Source organism: Cololabis saira, chromosome 19 (genome assembly GCF_033807715.1).
Source record: "Cololabis saira isolate AMF1-May2022 chromosome 19, fColSai1.1, whole genome shotgun sequence".
Taxonomy (NCBI): domain Eukaryota; kingdom Metazoa; phylum Chordata; class Actinopteri; order Beloniformes; family Belonidae; genus Cololabis; species Cololabis saira.
In genome coordinates, this window is record NC_084605.1 from 12,974,193 (window position 1) to 12,996,686 (window position 22,494).

The 22,494-nt window shown below is 38.2% G+C and overlaps 3 protein-coding genes across 6 annotated transcripts in view; all 3 read right to left on the bottom strand.

The window, feature by feature from the left end:
- Window positions 1-4,756, bottom strand: part of rab11fip3 (RAB11 family interacting protein 3 (class II)) — a 29,969-nt gene extending 25,213 nt beyond the window's left edge. For both annotated transcript variants that reach the window (XM_061709111.1, XM_061709110.1), the window contains exon 1: window positions 2,020-4,756. In XM_061709111.1, coding sequence (XP_061565095.1) covers window positions 2,020-3,636 — 1,617 coding nt within the window. In that variant the 5' untranslated portion in view covers window positions 3,637-4,756. The remainder of the gene's footprint in view (window positions 1-2,019) is intronic.
- A 2,297-nt stretch (window positions 4,757-7,053) lies between these two features.
- On the bottom strand, window positions 7,054-11,922 carry decr2 (2,4-dienoyl CoA reductase 2, peroxisomal). 3 transcript variants are annotated; one of them, XM_061707903.1, is made up of 10 exons: window positions 11,770-11,922; window positions 11,152-11,261; window positions 11,000-11,068; window positions 10,486-10,537; window positions 10,259-10,394; window positions 9,969-10,093; window positions 8,809-8,902; window positions 8,629-8,733; window positions 7,567-7,755; window positions 7,054-7,333 (listed from the first exon to the last, which is right to left on the bottom strand). In XM_061707903.1, exons 2-10 carry the CDS (start codon window positions 11,244-11,246, stop codon window positions 7,299-7,301), a joined length of 900 nt encoding a protein of 299 aa, XP_061563887.1. In that variant the 5' UTR covers window positions 11,247-11,261; window positions 11,770-11,922; the 3' UTR covers window positions 7,054-7,298. The 3 variants fall into 3 exon arrangements, with proteins under 3 accessions (XP_061563887.1, XP_061563889.1, XP_061563888.1); XM_061707905.1 differs by having other exon boundaries at window positions 7,503-7,755; XM_061707904.1 differs by having other exon boundaries at window positions 11,152-11,247; window positions 11,770-11,911.
- A 1,868-nt stretch (window positions 11,923-13,790) lies between these two features.
- LOC133419860 (retinol dehydrogenase 13-like) lies at window positions 13,791-19,162 on the bottom strand. The gene is made up of 7 exons (XM_061709321.1): window positions 18,999-19,162; window positions 17,593-17,711; window positions 17,324-17,479; window positions 17,124-17,228; window positions 16,734-16,946; window positions 16,508-16,609; window positions 13,791-15,655 (listed from the first exon to the last, which is right to left on the bottom strand). The coding sequence occupies exons 1-7, from the start codon at window positions 19,061-19,063 to the stop codon at window positions 15,333-15,335; spliced, it is 1,083 nt and encodes a 360-aa protein (XP_061565305.1). The 5' UTR covers window positions 19,064-19,162; the 3' UTR covers window positions 13,791-15,332.
- Between the last annotated feature and the right edge of the window lie 3,332 nt (window positions 19,163-22,494).

The following is a 22,494-nucleotide window of genomic DNA, read 5'->3' on the forward strand; positions in this document are numbered from 1 at the left end:
TTTATTCTCGTAATGTTACGACTTTATTCTATTACGACTTTATTCTCGCAACATTATGACTTTATTCTCGTAATATTACGACTTTATTCTCGTAATTTTACGACTTTATTCTCGTAATTTTACGACTTTATTCTATTACGACTTTATTCTCGCAACATTATGACTTTATTCTCGTAATATTACGACTGTATTCTCATAATATTACGACTTTATTCTATTACGACTTTATTCTCGCAACATTATGACTTTATTCTCGTAATTTTACGACTTTATTCTCATTATATTATGACTTTATTCTCGTAATTTCCCTTTTTTTATTTATTTTTTTAGTTTGGCCCTAATACTACGTCGTACAAATCAGCTACTGTAGAACAAACATTTGTTGGAGGAATTAAACAACACAAGACATAAATAAAAGATTGCTCAAGGTATTGGTATTCATTTTAAAGTTAGTAAACTACAGCCAGAAGCAAACATGGAACAAAATAAATGTAATGAGTGGATTTGGATCAATTTAATATCCGCTCACCAAAGTATACTTAGCAGTTAGGTTACATTATTATTTATGTCAATCCTTTTACTATAATTAGCTAACTTGTAATCATTTTCCTGAACCTGACTCTGATTCATGTAAACAAAAGTACAAGTACACAGGCAAGCGTGTTAGGAAATGAAACTAAAGTTGCCTCAACTGTGATGCATGTGTGGTCTCTGTGAAAGTTTTTTTTTAATTTCTTTTACTTTTGATTCAACACTACAAAACCTTGAATAATGTACCATGCTCCAAAGATCTACATTTAATAAGTGACTCTTGGCTTTCTGTTACTTCATAAAGTGAGCTTAGTGAGAGGAGAATATAAAATAAAATGGTAAGGCCCATGGGTGGAGTGACACACAGCAATAATACCACAAGAGATTATCCCAAACCACAGGATATGCAAATGAGGAAACGAGTCTGTCATTTGACATATGGAGGAGTTTCAAGCCTGACAGAATTCATGACTAACAATATGCTTGACAGATTTTTCTGGATGCTTACCCAAATCCTAGCTTTTGAATGCTGCTCACCCACAAAAAAGTAAAAAAATAAATAAACGGGGGAGGGGGGTAACGTGTCTCTATTCATGCGTGGCTTCATAATATACCGCAGTACTTCTCCTGAAAATATTTCACACCAATCCTTTGGAAGCTACTGGAAAACACACCAACAACCAAGTAGTCTATTAGCATGTTAGGGCAACAGGAATCTGAAAAGATTGGTATAAATGTAGGGCTGTGCGATTAATTGATTTTAAATCTAAATCGGATTTATTAATCACAATCGATGTTAAAAAAAGGAAAACCGGAAAATCGATTTTCCTTTTTTGCAGCTGGCTGCATTACAGACAGAGCTCGTCTAGTCATCTTTGTTTGGTCAAGAAAATTGTAAATGTTGTCACTTTACTAAACTCAAGGAGGATTTACAGTATCTTTCAATTGCACTTCATTCCCAATAGGGACATTTGTTTGCTATTTTTCTTTAAAAATAAAGATAAAAACAGATAGAAACAAATTTATTCCATTGTCTTTTGTAGTTTTACCAAAAAAATCGAAATCGAAAATCGGGTTTTCAGAGAAAAAAAATCAGGATTTTATTTTTGTCCAAAATCGCTTAGCCCTATATAAATGTTTTAACTTCAAGCAAACATATTCAATATAAAAGACACAACTAATCCCCATGTCAAACATCCTTCTACTAAAACACACAAACTAAGAGCAAACATCCTTACATTTTGATTTACTTCTTTTAATGCCAATGACTTTGAAATAGACTTAGATAATTAAAAAAACAAACTGAAATACTGACAAAGTCAGTCAAATCAGTGGATAGATTTCAGCTGATGAAACAGGCTTTTTCCAGTGTGCCCTCTAGATTCATGTGAAAGATCAATAATAAATGGAGTCAGGTATCGTTTTACATGGAATTTCACTCAACATGCATTGGAGACGAGGCCCTCAAGCGATGGAAAGGCATCTCACCTGATCGGCCCCATAGGCAGCCGCAAACTCCATAAACTCTTCAATACGAACGAAGCCATCTCCATCTTGGTCTAAAGCATCGAATACAGCTTTTAGCGGAGAGACATCTTCCTCCCTCGTATTCTCAGCTGAGACCATTGGCAGTGAGTCATCTACCACCATCTTAGAGAGAGAAATGGCCACCACATCCTGCTCACTAGTCCACCCAGTTTCAGGAGACGTGTTCACGTCCTGAACCGAAAAATCCAAGGAAGTCACTTCATGACAATCTGATTCCTCAAGCTGGTTGGTGTGCGTCAGCTTCTCCTCCGTCTGCTCAGCTGTTGGACTGATAGCACTTCCATTCTGCACACCCTCCTGTGGTTTCAAGTCCCACGATTCGTCATTATGGGCCTCTTCAACAGTCAAGTTTAGATCCAAAGCCATTGTTTCATGCCCGTGATTTTTTGCTCCAAAACAAACGTCGTCTTCCATCAAATCCTGGGAAACATTCTCCACAGAGTTATTCTCAGTGGTGAGATCACCCTGAATGGAAGCATCTTCAGTCAGAGGCAGTGTCAGGAAAGAAGGCTCATCCGACAAACCCAGAGCAAGTGATTCATTCTCACTTTGTTGCTCTGAAGGAAGATCTCCAATTACAGTAGCTTGTGCCAGCCCCAACTCTTCTGTTGATAAATCTAAAGAATTACCTGTGCAGACGGATTCAAAACCGACGGGGCATAGGCTGACACCGTTGTCAAAATCTGGAACCTCTAAATCCAACAAAGGCACAGATCCTTCAAAACACTCCTGGAGTTTCTTGATATGGTTAGGCTGCAGGCAGGTCTCAGATAAACCTAGAGGGGTAGAGTGACTGGTTACAGGCAGATCAGTCACTTGATCAGGGAATAAACTTTTGTGACCGGTTTCAGGTGACAAAGTCTCACTGCTCGGTAGGGGAGGGAGACCTGTCTGCTCCTCCTGTGGCAGGTATTCCAGCTCCTCAGTGACACCCTGTGCATTCAACTCCCCTGAAGACGTCGGCGTGAGACAAGAGTTTTCATTCGAAAGATCTACTAACAAAAATGGATCACTTGTGTTAAAATCAGAATTGTCCTCTGATATTGTATGTGAAGATGGCATACTGAGGCTCATTTGCTCAGCCTGGTTAATGAGGACATCCGACCCCTCAAGAGGGGAATCCTGTGTCAGAGTCAGCTCCTTGCGGGCAGAGGTTTTCCCAATCACATCAGCCAAGTCTGGAGAAAAGAGCCACGACAAAGTGCAGTCACTGATTTCATCAAGTCCTTCAGTTTTTTCTGTGCAAGACAATTCTTGCTTGAGAGAAGTTTGGGAAATTGCAGCGTGTCCTCCGAAAAACTGCAAATCTCCACAGGAAAAAGTTGAGGCATTTATGAAGTTTTCCAACTCGTCCGGCTTATCCACAAAAACCTTTTCTTCCTCACTTTGTTTGAGAGTTTCACCCTGATCGCCTTTCCTGAAACCCAAACCTGTCTGGCCACTTTGACAGAGCACAGCTTCATTGTCTGAATCCAGAAGTTGAAATCCCAGAGGAAATGTCTGGTCGGCCTCCCACTGCGTGAGCCCCAGAGGGCTAGACAGGACTGTCGTCTCCATTTATCCTGGCTACCCCTCCTAGAAAACTTGAAAGAGTTGGGAGACGTTTTATCTGACTGCTGTCGTCAAAATCCAGTTCACCAGCTTTAACGCCATGTTTTTATGTGGCTAGATACACCTCCAGTGAATTAAATAATCGAGAGAATTGTTGGTTACCTCTTAACAATTAAATACACCAGGTTTTACAGATAAGAGCAAACTCAGTCAGTACCAGTAGTTTTGATAACATGTTATTTACATTTCATTGTTGCTTGGCTTTAAACGCCACGGTGAATTATTTGTAATATATATATATAAACTAGCTTTGACTCACTATGTGCTTTTCTGTCATCGTGGATTCACTCTTAGATGCTGCCCTATTTTTTCAGCAACATCAATAATTTCACTTCGACCTGGAGCTGCTGAACACTTGAACACACTTGAGTCTTCAAGTTAACAACAAAATACGAATTAACGCGGTAAGTCGTAAGTGTTTGTCAACATAACGCTTCTAAGAGGATTTTTCTCAACTTAATGCACTGTAAATTCGCTAAAGAGGCGTCAACTGAGCCCAGGCGTCGTCGAGACTCAAACACCTTCCACCTTCCGTTTTAACGCCGTTAATGAGACGCGCGCGTGCAGAAAACGCTTTTAAGTCAGCAACGGACCGTAGCCCCGCCCCCCTCTCTTCCCATTGGTCGAGCGGGCTCCGTGACGAGCTAGCGACATTAGCCGCACTAGCAGGCTAACACTATACACAGTCCATCTCCCCCCGCCTCGTTTAAACACACCCAGCCGTTTCCTTTTCACTTAAAATGTGCAGCATACGAGACACAAATAGCTGTCTCAGTCACAGCCCGGTGTTATTTCGTCCTTTGGTCGCCGTTTTGCGGCGTCAAATCCACCTGTGTCAGCCAAGACAGGCCAGACGAGTGACGAGTCGAAAACTGCGCTTTCTCCTCAGAAATCCTCCGATCTCATGCCCTCGTTTGTGCCAGCACCCATAAAGCACATCCGTAAACCACTAGGAAACGACGAGCTTGTTGAATGAGATCGAGAAGGTCCATCACACGACAATCAGTCCAACGATGTTAATCACAGGCGCCGGAGACTCTCGCATCAGCATCAGCAGAGTCCCATCCTCCTCCTCCTCCTCCAGCTGCAAACACACCGCTGACGTTTTCACGCAAGCGTACAACATACCCTGCAGTATCGCTGCTTTTGGGGAATTATAATAAATAAATGTGTGTTTGTGAGCAAACCCCGTTTCTACTTCTCAATAATCCAGTTTGTATGTGTAAATGCCAATAGTGGTCTCGTTTCTGGAGAAGATACTCTCATTTTTAAATGACCAGTGGACCCTTTAAACTAACGAGCATTCAGTTTTTCTTCAGCAACATGGTTGCTTATGGACCGAACTGGTTTATCAGTAGTCTTATTTGTTGTAGCATACAAATCGATACGTTTCCACACATACGGAGATTTGCAATTTTTGCCTGTCAACTGTGTTATCAATGGTTTTTGTGTCATATATCCTTTAAATATTGACTAAACTGTAACAAAAAAAGATGGGGGATATCTGTAGAGAGGGAGGTCTTACATAAGATTGGTGAATAACTTTAAATTCAGTGTAATATGCATTTATGTTGAAAAAATTATTAATCCCTCCTGATAACATCCCATAGAATGTCCATTATGAAGCTCAAAATTCATATTTTCAAATCAGTTAGACAGGCAACCTTAAAACCCCTGGTGAATAGACTCAAAACCTTTCAAACAAATGTATTATCAAATGTGTAGTACCTAGTTCTTGTTGTATATGACACAACATTTGTCCGTAACACGGTTGACAAAATAATGAGTCCAATGTTTATTTTCATTAAAATATTTCAAATGTAATTAGAGTTTAAGCTTGGCAATTAATGAATTTAGCACATTTAGGGGGTATATTATGGAAACAACTAGATTATTTGTCAAAAAAGAAAACTGATTTTGTCACTTTTGGTTGATATGAAATGTACCCCTAATTATAGAATGACTCATGGACCCAACTGGTTTATCAGTAGTCTTATTTGTTGTAGCATACAAATCGATTCGTTTGCACACATACGGAGATTTGCAATTTTTAAGAGACCTATACAGTCACCACTGTATGTAATTGTAACATGCTGGGGCCACCTACTGGTTGGTAGATGGATCTCAAACATTTTTTTATTAATTTTTTTTGGCTTGTGTAATTTTTTTAAACCTCTAGGACAGGGTTTCAGATTTATACACAGACTGGCATAGAAATTCAAAATACGTTTCTTAACAAAAAGGGGATTGACATTAAGTCTCAGCTTCTTTGCATTATCTTAAACTATACTATACCCTACTCAGTACTCGAGTTGTAAAAAAAAAGTCAGGGGGGATGGTGGATTTTATCATATGGGGACAGATAATTTGTGCTGATTACAAATAATATAATATATTACAAATAATAGCACTGACCAAACCACCTGCAGAAATACTGCAGGAATGTCATAGCAGCAGTTAAATGCAGCCTTCTGTAAGCTTTAAATATCCACTGGGCTTACATCAAATACATCAAAACACAAAAATAAAAAAAACAGTTTTCTGAACTTATCAATATGCCTCTTTCATTCACAGGATAAGTAAAATTGATCACTGCAAAAACTCAAAATCTTAACATGAATATTTGTCTTATTTCTAATCAAAATGTCTCATTTTAGTAAAACAAATCTCATTACACTTAAAACAAGACTCATCACTGGAAAAAACAACAATTTTTACCTGTTTCAAGTAGATTTTCACTTAAAATAAGTAGAAAAATCTGCCAGTGGAACAAGATTTTTTTGCTTGTAATGAGAAGATAAATCTTGTCCCACTGGCAGATTTTCCTATTATTTCAAGTGAATATTTACTTGAAACAGGTGAACATTGTCAAATAAGTTATTTTTCTGGTGATGACTCTAAATGTTGAAATAGCAGTAAAACCACATGCATTGATGAAATGACATAATGGATGGAAAGGGCGGGTAGCAGTTTTACAGGGGGGATGAATTTGACCGTTTTTATTTCAGGCCTCATCCCCCCTCATCTCGAGTACTGACCCTACTATTATAGCTTATAACTATATTCATCATGGACCACATCTTTATGGTCCGTGGCCAGATGTACAACTGGAAGATACTAAAATGCATCTTCTTTTTACATCATATTTTATTACATAACTGCATCTGCATTTAACTATTAATAATGATTATATATACAGTGTATATAAAATATTCACGTGCATATATATGTGCATTGTGAGTATATAAATGTCTTAGCATGTTCTTGCGGGCCAGATATGGCCCACAGACTTGAGTTTGACATGTTTGCTTTGGACAAGAATGGAGACGTGCTGAAAACTATTACAGTTAAAGATAATTTACAAAAAGTTTTATTATTTAAATAAAGACAAAGATCTCAATTATTAAACTTGACATTATATAAAATCCTTGATAATACTAATCACTGGAAAGGGAGGGAAAAAAATCTGAATTATTAGTTCATCTGATCTAATAATTCAACAGATATCATACAGTAAGTACACTATGTTAGTGTTCTACATTACAGACATCAACCAATACAATTCTCCAAGAGGAGGAAGCCCAAAGATAGGCACCTAATTTTCTTGTTCATTTGTCCCTTTTCTTTTCAGATGACCAATAACCTGAAAGAAATGACAGAAAGTGGATTAATGGAGATTATGTTTGATAGACGTCATGTAAGAAATCTTCAGAATGTAAATGTTTCAAATCAAAGATGACAAACAGCTCAATCACGTTCTCAGTCAAACTGATTCTCCACATGGATCTCCAGCTGTACCTCCTCCTACACACCTGGGTCAGGAAGAGGACAGGAGAGCCCCTGTTCAGAGCTTAGCAGATTTAGAGGACACTATACCCAACAGCGTTGAGAAGTCATTGGGTGAGGTCAGCCACGCTCCGCCATCCGCCACCAGGATGGCTCCTGTCATGTAGGACGATGCTCTGCTGGCCAGGAATAGAGTGCAGTGGGCCATCTCCGTCTTGTTGCCGGCTCGCTGCAAAGGAATGGAGTGGAAGGAAGCAAGAGCCTCTACACTAGAACCACCTGAGATTATTAAAAAGGAAAAGTTAGAAACACTCATTTATTGATTTTTTTCCCCCAGTCTGAAACAACTCCAAAGACTTGTCATAAGAACACTACACTAGGGCTGTTCGATTTTGCCCAAAAATAAAATCTCGATTTTTTTTCTCTCAAAATCCGATTTTCGATTACGATTATTTTGTGAATTGACAAAAGGCAAAGAAATTATTTCAAATATGCTGTTTTTTTATTGAACATTTGCCCCATTGGGCTTTAAGTGCAAACTTTGCTCGTATTAAACCAAAATGAATGAATAAAGTGAAAAACTCTGTAAAATAAGTTGAAAAAAAGTTTTAAAAAATATAATAAAATATAAAGTTTTATCTCTGAAAAAAAAAAAAAAAATCAGCAAATCAGCACTTGCAAACATACAGTAAGTTATATTTCCAATTAAATAAAACAAGACATTTTCTAATTAAACTAAACTGGGTCTTTGCATGCTAAATAATAATGCAACCCATGAAGGAGGTAGAGGTGTGTAATTTCAGTCATTACATTTGCTATTCACATTTGCAAGTTTTTTGCAAGGAACACGAGCCGGTCTACCGCATCTGGCTTGAGGGATGCCCGGTGGCATGTTACAACGCCCCCTCCTACACTAAAGAGCCTCTCCGATGGGGCACTTGTCGCAGGTATTGAGAGGTATTTCCATCAATCATTAATATGGTATCAATCATTAATGTGTGCAGACAAGGTAAAAAAAAAAAAGTGAAAAATCGATTTTACGAGTTTCACGTTTTAACATTGTTCTAATTACATAATCGCGATTACGATTTAAAATCGATTAATCGAACAGCCCTACACTACACCGTATGAATGTATGTCTTAAACACCTACCCAGTCTACGGAAGCCCTCTGTACCGGAGATTGGACCAGGAGCCACAGCATTAACTCTCACCCCATTGGGCCCCCACTCCACAGCCAGGTGCTTTGTCATGGCATCTGGAGAAAAACAACAGTCAGTCACTGGATTCTCTTTCTGACATAATTATTCAAAAATGCTAAGAAAGGTCATACCATTGGCTGCTTTTGCAGAGCCTGCATGCACCTGAAGAGCCTGCCCTCTGTATGCAAGCGTTGCAGAGATGTTGACTATGTTCCCACCGTGTTCCTACGCACAGAATAATGAGAATGTAATTATCAATGAAACTAGTCAGTTTCACACTAGCATTAGAGCAGAGGATGGTGTACAGCAGTGTTTCTCAACACTGGTCGTCAAGTCCTCTTGCATGTTTGAGATGTTTCGCTCTTCAACACAACCTGATACAAATGACTGTGTCATTAACAGACTTGTGCAGACATTGATGACAAGCTGCGGAAAACTATGCATTTGAAACAGGTGCGTTGAACCAGGGAAGATCTAAAAGAAGCAAGGCCGAGGTACTCGAGGACCAAGGTTGGGAAACACTAATATACAGTACAAAACCCATTTCAAGATGACAAAGCATTCTCAAGATGTGGTCTTTGCTGCCACCTTCTGATCAAGAGAGCAAACAAACAAAATACCTAAGAGACAACATTACACCTTTTTAAAAACACCAAAAATAGAACATTTCAATGATTATGTTTCAGATAAAAAGCACGACATCTTTGTCAAAGCACTTTTCTTTTACCAATTTAAGCATTTGGTTTATGACTATCTTACTTTCCTGTTCATTGTTGTTTTTTTATTACTTATTGCATTTTATTTTGTTTTGTAAGAAGTTCTGTTTCTTTCTGCTTTTGGGTTTAGTGTGTTATGGATGTGTTAAAGATTTCAGAAAAACACATTGCTGAATCCTTTTTTTGTATTTTGAAGTGGACATTTTCTGAAATGTTATTGTGTTTCTGTATTTCGTGATTATTTTATTTTATTTTATTTTTTTTAAATGTCTTTGATTTTACCCTCGGGTGTTTTTCGTGTGCTGTATCTTTGTAAGTCAGGAACACAATTAAAAGTAAATTATGTGCCTGAAAATACTGAATTAGAGCTTATTTTCTTTTCTTTTCTTATTTATGTACTGTCCTGTGTATTGTAATTTGTACTATGTGTTTTGTTATTAATGTAAAGCGTCTTTGAGTGCCCTGAAAAGCGCTATATAAATAAAATGTATTATTATTATTATTATTATTTTCAGCTCCTGAACTTTCACTTGAGAAAATTATGTCACAGAGGCAGAGGAAGTCATGTACTGTACCTTGAACCACTTCTCATAAACCACCTTGCTTGTGTTGAATGTACCCATGGTGTCTATCTCCAGAACTGTCTTGAAAGCATTGAAGGACAGAGAGGAAGCAGGGCAAAGGAAGTTTCCAGCAGCATCTGTGCAAATTGGATAGGTTATTGCAAAATGAAGACAGACTGAAAGATATCTCAGCCAAAGAATGTTCCGGCTGTACTTCACAAATGCAACAATTAACTGTATTTGAAAGTTTATTCATTTTTTCCCTTAAATCACAAGAAGTATGTGCGTAAGACCTCACATACTGTTGATAAGGATGTCTATACGGCCAAACTCTTTCAGTGTATCCTCCACAGCAGCTACGATGGTGTCAGGCTGCCTCACATCGATGCACATGGGAAGGCAGCGCCGGCCAGACACGGCAGACAGCGCTTTCGCTGCCTAGGGAGAGGTTTGTAGTATAAGAGGCTAAATCACTGGCACTCGCTTTTCATTTAATGAGGCTTTGTGGAAACAATAAGAAGAAACAAACCTCTTTAAGCTTGTCCAAGTTTCTGCTGGCAATCACTGTGTCACAGCCATGCCTGTGGGAGCGGGAAAATAACAAAAGAACAGAATATAACAATGTAGACGGACAAAGAAACAAGCAGAAAGAGTACTTGATGTGATGTGTTGATAGGAACATGGAAATGCTACTTTTCTTTAATGAGAAAAGGGAGACTGGGGGGGGTCAAACAGATAATGAGGGATAGGAGGCAGGTCCATTCAGGAATGTTACAGTAGATAAGGGAAAAGGAGAGATAAGTACACAGATTTTTATCAAAGATAAATCTAACAAGTAAAGGATTTCAGCTTTGTTTCACAACCAAAATGATTTAAGTGTGTTTGTAGGAGGAGTGATTAAACAATACAGACTCCTGATTTTTACCTTTATGAAACAATGTGTGCATTACTGATGATGTAAGTGGGATGAAATTAGGCAGAGTATTGATATTTCTTAAAGCTCATTGGATGTTATCTACAAACATGCAGGCAATCCTTCATACCTCATGAAGATCTCAGCTATTCGGAGTCCAATACCAGATCCGCCTCCTGTGATGAAAGCAACCTGGTTTCTGAAAAATAAAGTCACTTTATGACATTATGACAATGTATGTGGAACTCATAATTTCAAAATGAGGTAAACAGCATAGGTTACTTTAGTAAATCTGGAGCGTAGATGTGGGTGTAAGAAGTCAGGCAGTCGTCAGAACCAACGTCTTCAGGCACCTCATTTCTTTGTGCCTCTGCCATGCTGATAAATAATGTCTGTTAATTATAGATGGGAACAGCTTTAATAAAATCTGAATAAGATGCTAATGTTTGCAGCACATTAGACAGTAATGATATTTTAAAACTGATGGTAAGAGAGGTTAATAGCCTATGTATCCACACACACACACACACACACACACACACACACACACACACACACACACACACACACACACACACACACACACACACACACACACACACACACACACACACACACACACACACACACACACACACACACACACACTTTTGCAGATAGAAAACTGCAGAACTCAAACTGCAACATTGTATTTGAGACGTTGGCCTTGTAAAGCTGCAGTTACAGGCCTTAACTAAGCATTTTACATGATATGCACCATCTGCATTACAACCTACAGCTGATTATTTCTCTAATAGTGAAACATGTCTCATTTGTTACACAACAGTTGCAGTTAGATAATTAGATCTATACTTCAAAACTTTCAGTAGTTCAGGGATCTTGTTGTTGCTGTCGCCTTACCTGGTGTCGTCCAACCTTTCTGTGGTAAAACTTGTAGACAAAGTTAACTGAATCCGACAAGGGGTCGCTTAATTTACTGCTCGCTTTTGCTCTGTCGGAGTTGAGGTAGGACCGACTTGAACCTTGAACGCTTGCTTCCTCGCCGTCCTTCACTGGTGCATTATGGGTAATGGAGTCCCTCGTGGTTATGATGACGCCCGAAGACCGGTGTTGTGCCAAAAAGTGATTGCCTGCCAGAATCTGATTTCTTCTGATTTCTGGCCGCGGGAGCGCGCACAGCAGCCCGTTGAACGATAGAACGTCAGATTTTCATATTATGAAGCTCAAGAATGAGATCAAATCATATTTAGGTAAAAACAACCTTTCATTAACTGTATTTGGCCTTCAATCAATTTTTGGCAGGTGCCTATTTTGTGTTGTAATGGTCCTTTAAAAGAGTTAAAAGCAATCATGTGAGCTCTAGTATTTACAGGACTGTCTCAGAAAATTAGAATATTGTGTCCTTTATTTTCTGTAATGCAATTTAAAAAAAAAAGAAATGTCATACATTCTGGATTCATTACAAATCAGTTGAAATATTGCAAGCCTTTTATTATTTTAATATTGCTGATTATGGTTTACAGGTTAAGATTAAGATTCCCAGAATATTCTAATTTTTTGAGATAGGATATTTGAAGTTTCTTAAGCTGTAAGCCATGATCATCAATATTAAAATAATAAAAGGCTTGCAATATTTCAGTTGATTTGTAATGAATCCAGAATGTATGACATTTTTGCATTACAGAAAATAAAGGACTTTATCACAATATTCTAATTTTCTGAGACAGTCCTGTATATTATGAAGCTCAAGAATGAGATCTTATCTTTATTTAGGTAGAAACAACCTTTCATTAACTGTATTTGGCCTTCAATCAATTTTTGGCAGGTAAAAAGACCCATTTTCAGGGGAGAAATCAGATTCTGGCAGGCAATCCCTTTTTGGCAAGACAAATTAGATGCATATTTTTGAATGCCATGAACACATGGAAAACAAATTATTATCCAGAAATTCACTTTAATACAAAATAACAAAAAGAACTGAATAAAATAAGTATCTTTCTTAAACAGAAACCTGTCTTGCTTAACTTAAAATTGTATAAATTAATATAAAACAATAGAAAGAAAGCAGAACATCCATTCTGTAATAGTGCACATTTTTAGTGCGATAACAAAAGTGCAATCAGAAAGTCTGTAGAAAACTTGAGAAAGTAAACATATTTGTGCCTCAAAGGCCATAACTGTGCGCTGCAGTTGTAGTAAAACAGAAAAAAATAACTCATGAACTCAACAGCTCAATGTCATTTTCCATTGGCATTTTATGACCATTTTTTGACTCACAGTAATACGGGACAAAGTGCGTCCCTTTTCAGCTCAATAAGGGACGTATACTTTAGTTTATAAATACGGGAAATTACGTTTTTCAAGGGACGGTTGGAAACCCTAGGTATAATAGAGTATAACATTAAAATAACTGAATAAAGTTAAACAGGGTTAAAATTCTGGTCAGGACTGACCAAAGTCTGCCTAATTTGAGGACAAAGAACAACCCACAGATCCTGTTTTACAGCTTCTTGTGTGGTACCAGCTGGAGTCTCCACCAGGTCTCCACCTGTAAATGAACACTGGATAAAAACGACCAGGAGTTTACAGTTTCAGGGGCAATGCTGATTAGTGCACATTAGCCCAGAGTGAGCCATATAATTTGCACAAAGGTTGCTGTCTGAGAGGCTCACAGATGTAAGTTGAGTACCTTTGAGTTTTTTTGTTTTTTTTTTAATTCTTGTCTGGACTATTAAGAACCACATCATTTTTTCACCAGCTTTCAAACTTATGATTTCTATCGAATTTAGTATTATATGAAAATCCATTAGATGCTTATTTTTGAATGTTATGAAAGGTGACAATGCTGATCTGTGGAAAAGCAGCTGTCAGCGTTTATTGATTTGCTGTGATATTTGTATCAAGTAACTGTGCAAATCCAATGATACCAGACTCTGGATGTAACTGGCAACCAGGGGTCAATAACAACAAGGCTCTAGAAACCTTTTCAAAAACATGAATTATATAGAAAGAAAAAGACAATAAAAACCTGATCTTTAAACAATGTGAAAATATGTAAAATGTCCTACAGTCAAGGTCACGTGGCATTTGCTATCAGGCACCTGTATTTTCTATGTTTGGCAGACAGGTGGCACTTTATACCCACATTTTACTCCTGAATCCAGAAGCACGTTTAAAAATATGTAACAAGGGATATCCACGGATTGAAAAAAAGAAGATTATCACCATTAAATTAATCATTAAAAAAATACTTGTCACAAAAAAAAAACCTACAAATAGAGGGTTTACCCTTAAAACTCATAGAAAAGGCCAGAGGAGCATTAATCAGCCAGTAAACAAAGAAGCTATAGAGCATAGCAGAGAAAGGAGTGCCTGTCCGTACGACCACTTCAAGCTATTTTGACAAAAGGGAAACAGTGTGGTGCAAATACAACATCACCTCAGAATGAAGCTTGATGGCAGCTTCATGCTGTGGAGATATTTATTTAAATTGGTCAGAGTTGAAGGTTGATGGATGGTGTTAAATCTAGGCAAATTCTTGAGAGGAAACTTGATTTAGTCTTCTGGAGAATTGAGACCTGGAGAGAGGCAACGCTCTCGTGTGGGAAACATTTAAATGCCTCGGAACGACAGAGTCAAACCCAGACACTGCAAACTAATTGAGAATGTTAGGTATGATTTAAAAACTGCAGAGTACTAGTGAAACCCACCTAAACTTGTACAGTAGGAGCTGGAACGTTTCTCCCTTTGGAGAGGGGCAAAATTCCCAGTGACTAGATGTGTTTAACCTAACAGATACTCCCAGACAAACTCACGATTTGGGTATATTTGATACCTTTTCTGTTTATCAATGACCCCCCCAACCGAAAAAAAAAACCAGGTTATAGGAACACAAATTCTAAAAAAAAAAAAAAAAATCAATGACCCGAATACATTTTCAAGGCTTTGCACAGCCTGTACTTCTAAAGGTTGATGTTTGATTCACTCCTTTCCTATTGATTGTAACAGCATCTGTAAATCAATCGTAGAATGTGTCAGGAACACATTTCCTGGAATCGTACCTTTCTTTCTCCTTTGTATACTATGAGGTAGTTTCACAAGCTCCTTCCTCATACTTTGTGCATTTCAGTTACCAGTTGACATTGTTTAACAAGCATAAAAAGAGTGAAATAAAAAACAATTAGGCAGTTGGAATAACACAGTGTACTGCAGCAATTCAAGTGTGTATTGTGTTTCAGTTGATGAGTATATATTGTTGTTTTTTTAATTAGTAACAGTGGAATAATTTCTTAAAAAAACAAAGAATATCCTGATGCAGGAACGTAAAGACATACTGACTGAAATTTGTAATTATACAGACATCAATAGTCAGAGTCTTGTACAGTTAATTGCTCCAATACGTGTGTCACAGCTCAAGCCATCAAAGTCCATCATCCCATATTCCCTCAGAGGCCAGAACAGACCTACGATCCCGCAGTACTGGCATGTGGTTCTGGTCTCTGCGCGGGTGCCTGCGGTGGGTCTGTCGGTCCAGCTTTGTTTTGGCCTTCTGATGGTGGGTTTGGCGTAGTGGACTGTCCTTCTCCTTCCAGACCCACCAGTCTACTGCTGACTTTCCACAGTCTGATAGCTGTCTCATCATCGAGGGCCTGAGGGGCTGGTTCCTTTTCAGTCATCACGTCATAGTACTGCCCCGTCACCCCTTCCATCTCCTCGGCCACGGCCAGATAGATGCTGGGCTGGGCTCCCAGCTCTGGGCTTTTCACCAGCAGAGAGAAAAAGGGACCTGTGGGGGAGGGAGTGACTTGAACTCAACACTTTTCTCCCTGCAGAGGAGGTGTTCATTACATTTTCTTCCATATTATTCACTGCACAGAGAACATGAGAACAAGTGCACCAAAAAGACACTGACCCCTTGATGTTAACTGCAAAACAGCGTTAAGCCTGTTTTTGGTCAAACTCCTTTATGAAATTTCAACTTTAAAAGGTTGTTTTTCGAAATATTTCATGACATTGAGTTGCAGTGATTTAACCAACACAAAGCATTCGGTTCTCATGTTCATTTCACAGTGGCTCAACCTTTCCTCAGGGTCGTTTGTAGATTTTTTTTTGGAGGTGGGTGAAATGAAATACACTACTGTAGATGTGAAAGGACATCCTTGCAAAGCTGACTAACTGTTTCTATCCTAAATTCATTTGACACAGTATTTCACCCACTTGCATGGCCAGAGCAACTCAGGTTCTGTGTGAAGGACTTATTCTTTGCATATAAATCCAGAACTTGCCAAAAATAGTTTTCAAATTTAAATTTGATTGTTAACCTTACACATTAATGTTTACTCCAGATAAATATATTTGGCGTTATGTGAAATAATAATATAGATAATAATAACAATACCAGTGTGTTTCACAGCAACCCAAAGAATAACATACTGATGGTAAATTTACACAATCGATTGGGTGTTTTTTTCTTTCTGCCAATTTCTACAGAACAAGAATAGAAAAAAGTAAAATAAGAAGCCTGATGTCTGAAACCAGAATCTAGAAAAAACAGTGAGCCAACTACTGCGTGCACTGCTGGTAAGGACTTATTGATTTCACTATATTGGGAGTCCACTAACAAAGCACGGATACTTACCGAGCATAAAGCTTGAGAACTGTGATTGGTGCAGACCAGTGTGTCTCCCAAGCTCCGTAGCAACAACTCCTGGGTGCACAGCATTCACTGTGACTCCTGTGCCTGTTAAACAAACACACACAGGCTATTGTTTAAAAATATACTTTCTGATGGCCAATTTCTAACAAGAATATCGCCCGCACTCTCTCCCACACATGCCCACATATGCAGCAGCCAGCAGACTTGCCCTGTAATCGCTTTGCGAGTTCTCTGGTGAACAGAACATTGGCAAGCTTGCTCTGACAGTACGCCTGCTTGGTATCAAACTTCTTCTTCTCCCAGTTCAAGTCATCAAAGTCAATCTTTCCAATAATGTGGGCAAGAGAGGCCAGGATGATCACTCTGCTGGGGGCGGACTCCTTCAACTTCTCCAGCAGGAGATTCGTCAACAAGAAATGGCCTGGAGGAAGTCAGAAACTTGGGATCAGATAACAGCAGAATGAGAGAAACTTGATTAAAATGGGAAGACATTTTTTATATTAAAACAGTAAATCTCTCTTTTCACTGTTTCAGTCATAGCTTACAAATCTTGCCAGTCACTTCTCACTGTTTCATCAGTCAGCTGAAATGCAAGTACCTAAGTGGTTCACTCCAAACTGCATGTCGAAGCCGTCATCCGTCTTCCATGCTGGACACCTCATGACCCCTGCATTGTTTATCAGTATATCCACATTCTTCTCCTCTGAGGTAAAGACAATCTTTTAGAAACCTTTACCAAATGTATTTATTTCTGTAAGAAAACAAACAAGAGAAAAGACGATCTTCTAAATCTGTCACCTCGTTTGATTCTTTCTGCAAACTCTCGGATGGATTTCATGGAGGCCAAGTCGAGGTGACAAGCATAAACATGAGGATTCAGAGTGTTCCCTCTGATTTCCTTTGCTGCTTCCTCACATTTCTCCATGTCACGACATCCCATAATGATTCGTCCCCCTGCACATTTAAGAATGGGGAAAAGAGCATGTTGGTGAGTGCAAAAAAAAGCCCTAGGGCTCAATTCTTATGTCTTTTTAAACCAAATCAAAGGGAAAGAACTTTCTTCAAACCTCTCTGTGCAAGTTCTCGGGCTGTCGCTTTTCCGATACCAGTGTTAGCTCCTGTTATGACCACGGTCTTTCCATTAATCGTAGCCTTAGTGGGACACCGGCCTCCTGTCACATGATTTCTATGGGAAGATACATGTTTTAGAACATATAATTAGACTTGTGTGGGGCTGCAAAGATGCAGACTGACCAGAATGAGCAATGTTGAACCCTGTCCACTATCGCAAGTATTTACAACGGACACATCACAATCAGAATTGGAGCTCAAAGAAATGAAAAGCACCTTAGTTTGATAAACAGTATTTGTTTCATTAACGTGTGAAATGCCAGATGAAAAAAAAATAAAAAAATGGGATCAATTATTCTTCAACATCTGATGAAAGCTTATAATGAACCATGCAAATAAATCAGATGTGTTGGAGCTGGGAAATTAGTTCAAAGGTTGTCTGAAGTGCACAATAAAGACTTGGAGGCAATTCTGATCCCTTATCATGCAGAAATATCATCAAATTCCTTCAAAATTCTGACAAAGATGAAATTGAGAGCTTTATAGGTATTGTGTAGTTGAGTGTCAGAGTTGTTTTAATGGCACAATGGGGCTGTGGGTTATGTATGTTGTCAGTTAGACAGTTAGTCTGGAAGATGTTATGGAAACCCTTTTCTTACAGACGGTACTGTTGTTTTTTTAAGAAATGGCAGCATTGTAAGACTTGGGGATAAGAGGACAGCTGCATCCAGGGGTTGCTCTGTGAGAACTTCTTTTGCTAATTTATTCCAAACTATGAGCCTCCTAAGCAAATATATAAAATAAATGCAACTACATACCATGTTTATGATATCATGTCATCAAATTGTTGACCTACAAGTGGGCAGTATATTGACATTTTCATTTAATTTTTTTATTTTTTCAAATGAGCTATAAAAATCAAATATCATTTGTACTTTGTATTCTGACATTATGCACTTCACCTATAAAACCGTGCCAGTATGAGTGGTTGACTGAAGGAAGAATTAAAATACCCATTTATAACACTATAAACAATATCAATATTGTACATATTGATTAGGTAGGCGTGCATTAATCTTTTGGCCACGTGTGTACAAATAGGGTTAAAAAGAAAATATGGGGAGAAAAACTGGTGTTGTATTTAGGCTGAGTGAAGGATTTAAGTTGGTCATTTATTTTGTCAGTCTGGATGAAGCTGAATCAATGTTGTGAATTCTGACATAAACCATTAGTCACTGTTAATTCAGGAGTACAACAGTGAAACGTAGAAAAGATAAATGAAGTGCCACCAACAAGCAGAAGAGCAATTGTCAGAGACATTAGCGGCATAAAAATAATTACTTGTGAGGTCTAATAAAGCCCATTGACAGTTACATCACACACACTGTATTGAGTTACTCACTTCAATAAAACACCGCCTCCAATCACTGTTCCAAAAACGGACACAGGTAAAATATATCTGCTCATTACTCTAGAAGATTTCCAACAACTAAACACTACATAAAAACGGATTAACACCGAAGCTGTCTTGAAAACACTCCAATGTGGTGGCAGGAAGCGCAAGGTTACACGCGCACACTTTGAGCGTCATCAAATTGTAGCATTGTGGGAAATGAAGTTTTCCCCTCTTGAATCCTGGAGATGATTTTTATCACTTCTGGTCTATTTTATAATTACATTATGTGTGATCGTATTGTTTGTTCATTTCTTCCATTGGGATTACTCTCAAAATGGTCAAAATAGCATTCTGTAGTTGTAGAATAAGAAGAGCTCAAGAGGGAGACAGGACAGCATTGGTAAACATTTAGGAAAAGAGGACGAGCTATTGCTTTGAAAGTAAAGTTTTTTTTCTTTTTTTTCTTTTATTTTTGTAGTTCTTGTCTTATATAGATTTTCAGTTACCTATATTTATTTTTGGAGGTTTTATGGTTTTTTTTTTTTGTTACTTGTTTTTTTTTATTTTTGTGTTACATTGTCTAAATTAATGACTAGTCCAGATTACAGCCAGTTATTATTATTATTATTATTATTATTATTATTATTATTATTATTATTATTATTATTATTATTATTATTATTATTATTATTATGGTTATGATTATGATTATGATTATGATTATTATTGCTAGTTTTGAGGAGTGAGCAGAGAACAAATCCGATTGCCCCCTTACTATACAGAGCACATAAAAGTTTGCAAAAAGTGCCACATTTCAATTCATAATGCAACACATCAGTCCATTGTATAGAAGTTTTTGACCAGAGAATGTGGCAGAGTTTCTATATGTCTTGTATCTTCAGTATCTTGATTTTTTTCCCATTTAATTTCTATATCAGGATGCAGTGGTGCACTGAGTTCACAAATAATGATTTGCATAAGTGATACTGAGCCAGCACTGACCTTGTGTTCAAGTATTTTTCCAGTCTTTCGAAGAAATTACACACCATTGAACATAATGTCCCTAAATCATTCTCAGTCTAACACTGAAAAATATTCTGAAACTGCTGACTTATTTGCTCACCGTATTTGAGTAATTGACACTTCCATATTTCCTTCTGAGGGGCTCAATATCTCACTGGGATGCTCGCTATTCAGTTTTGTCATTGAGCTATAAGACTGATTAGTAATGAAATATTCCACCAAGTCTTCTTAGTATTAAACCTTTTTGTGTTATTATGTCATATTTCCATTATATATTTTAATGAAAGTTTTTTGATTTGCAAATCACTCCATTACTGTATGTCTCTCATTCACCCAACTATCCTCACCCTACTTCTCTCCTCTCTTCCACTCTTCCATATGACAGAAACTGCAACTATATCAAAATAACTTTGTTCTAAACCGATTAACAGACACATTAAGATTTGTTGTCCAAAGGGTGATATGAAAGTCTGACAAACTGCAGTTTCAGAGCGCAAAGAATATCCTCCTAAGCTTGATGCACTGTTTGAAAATCCATGTAATATATCACTGACTTTTGTGATTCAAGTAGGATAAAAATGAACGCAGTACATCAAAGTACATTTTGAGACAGCAGCAAAAACAAGGCCACTCTTTTGCAACAAGAGGAAGAAAACTTCAGATAACCTAAAAAGTAAGAACTAGGACGAGAATCTGGTGTCAGTAAGGAGAGTTGGGAGAGGACGAGCAGAGCAGTCCTGCTCCCTTTGCTCACAACTGAGAGTTGTGTGTGTACATACTGTATGTTTGACCCTTTGTGTTCTCTGCTGTTATACCACAGTACACGACCTTCACTGTGATTTATTCCACCTTTGTTTCCTTGATAAACAAACATGAAAGAGAAAACTCTTTTCCCGTCCTTTGTTGGTCTACAATGTAGGACACCTGAATGCAGTGACTCATTTTCCACCCAAGAGATGATAAAAACACCCCAAAAAGTAAATTAATCTGATTTCTGAGAGCTCAGAGTTCATATTCCGGTGTACTACAATAATTTTATCACTGAGTCTTCCACACATTCATTTATACCTGTTTCAGTGTGGTCTGGACTTCGACTGATCATTGCAAACCACAATTCTTTGCTTTTTCGGGGGATTTTGTTGACAATCCTGACGTACTTTGGATCGTTGTCCAGTTGCGTGACCCAAATTAAAAAATAGCCTCACATTTGAGCCTGGCATACTTTGGCATACAGGGATCATGGCCGATACAATGACTGTGAGATGAGCAGGTCCCGTGGCTGCAAAACAATCTCAAATTATCAACCCTCCTCTACCATGTTTGACAGCTGGCATGATACAGTGTTTGATCGGTGCTACACATTTTGGTGACCGGTGCTACAAGGTGCCAGGCATCTTCATTTTGGTCTCATTTATTGCAGGAAAATTGTTCCATCAGTTTTATGCGCTCAGATGAAGCTTTCTAAACCTCTACTGTGTTGCCACGTTACTTGTAGAGAGAATTTTACAGAGTATAAATTAGCTTGACCTGCATATTTTACTGCTTTGAAACCCTGAGTATAAGCAGAATAAATAACCACAAATGTATTTGTTTTATAGCTTTAGAGTCTGAGGAAATTAAAAAGGAGATCTGAACTAGATCAGCGTGATCTATGCTTGATCCCTTTTCTATTACATCAATATATCCCCTTTTGACCCATCTGTTGTTTGGTTTGTAAATGAAGATGTGGTGAGGTTGTTATGTCAAGACTTGTATTTCAGACCAGTCTGCTCTGGTTGGCAAACATACTGTTGATGGCTGGAGGCCTGTTGTTAAACATATGAAGGGAAGCCGCCAGAGCAGTTAATTAAACGGAAGCGTTGCATGTCTTGTTTGACCTAATAAGGACAGTTGGCAAAGTCGTCGTGTGAAGTGGACTCACTTGAGGCTGAAAACTGTTGAATTATGCAAAAGTGGAGCAGTTTGTTCCTTCAAAGATATAGGGCCTGATTTACTAAAGGTTTGCGTGCGTAAAAACGTGTGCAAACTTGACATCACCCGCAAACCAATGTGCAAGCTGCACACAGCGTGCAAAGAGGACTGCGCCTCTCAAATGAGCAAAATAGCACACGCTATTCATTTAGTACTTTTGCCCTGATGAATAATCAATATGGGGCGTACCCGCCAGAAATCGCTAAATACTGGGAGGGGAAAATGCAAATATGTCCATTTACCACCCGCAATGAGATTTACCAAGCCTGAAAGTTTTTGCGGGGATTGTGATTGCGTCTGTATTTAATACGTACGAAAGGAAGGTGCTAATCTGCCCAGCATTACGAAGGGATGCTTGTTGGTGCCTGATTTGAGGACTGGGGTGGGGATGGCTCAACTTGTGGTGAGGAGTCTCCACATGCAAAAGGAGAAATATTTGATTTGAATGTTAAATCGAGTATTATTCAGCAAAAGGTTGCCCAGGAGGCACATTATTTTTTTTATTTGT

Excerpts from the sequence above, each read along its gene's own strand:
- decr2 (XM_061707903.1), bottom strand. The coding sequence starts at position 11,246 with ATGGCAGAGGCACAAAGAAATGAGGTGCCTGAAGACGTTGGTTCTGAC. Across the intron at positions 10,538-10,999 it reads ATAGCTGAGATCTTCATGAG|GCATGGCTGTGACACAGTGA; the intron begins GTATGAAGGATT and ends CCGCTCCCACAG. Across the intron at positions 8,734-8,808 it reads CTCTGCAAAAGCAGCCAATG|ATGCCATGACAAAGCACCTG; the intron begins GTATGACCTTTC and ends GTTTTTCTCCAG.
- LOC133419860 (XM_061709321.1), bottom strand. The coding sequence starts at position 19,063 with ATGAGCAGATATATTTTACCTGTGTCCGTTTTTGGAACAGTGATTGGA. Across the intron at positions 17,712-18,998 it reads GGAGGCGGTGTTTTATTGAA|AAATCATGTGACAGGAGGCC; the intron begins GTGAGTAACTCA and ends ATCTTCCCATAG. Across the intron at positions 16,610-16,733 it reads ACTCGCAAAGCGATTACAGG|GCACAGGAGTCACAGTGAAT; the intron begins GCAAGTCTGCTG and ends TTTGTTTAACAG.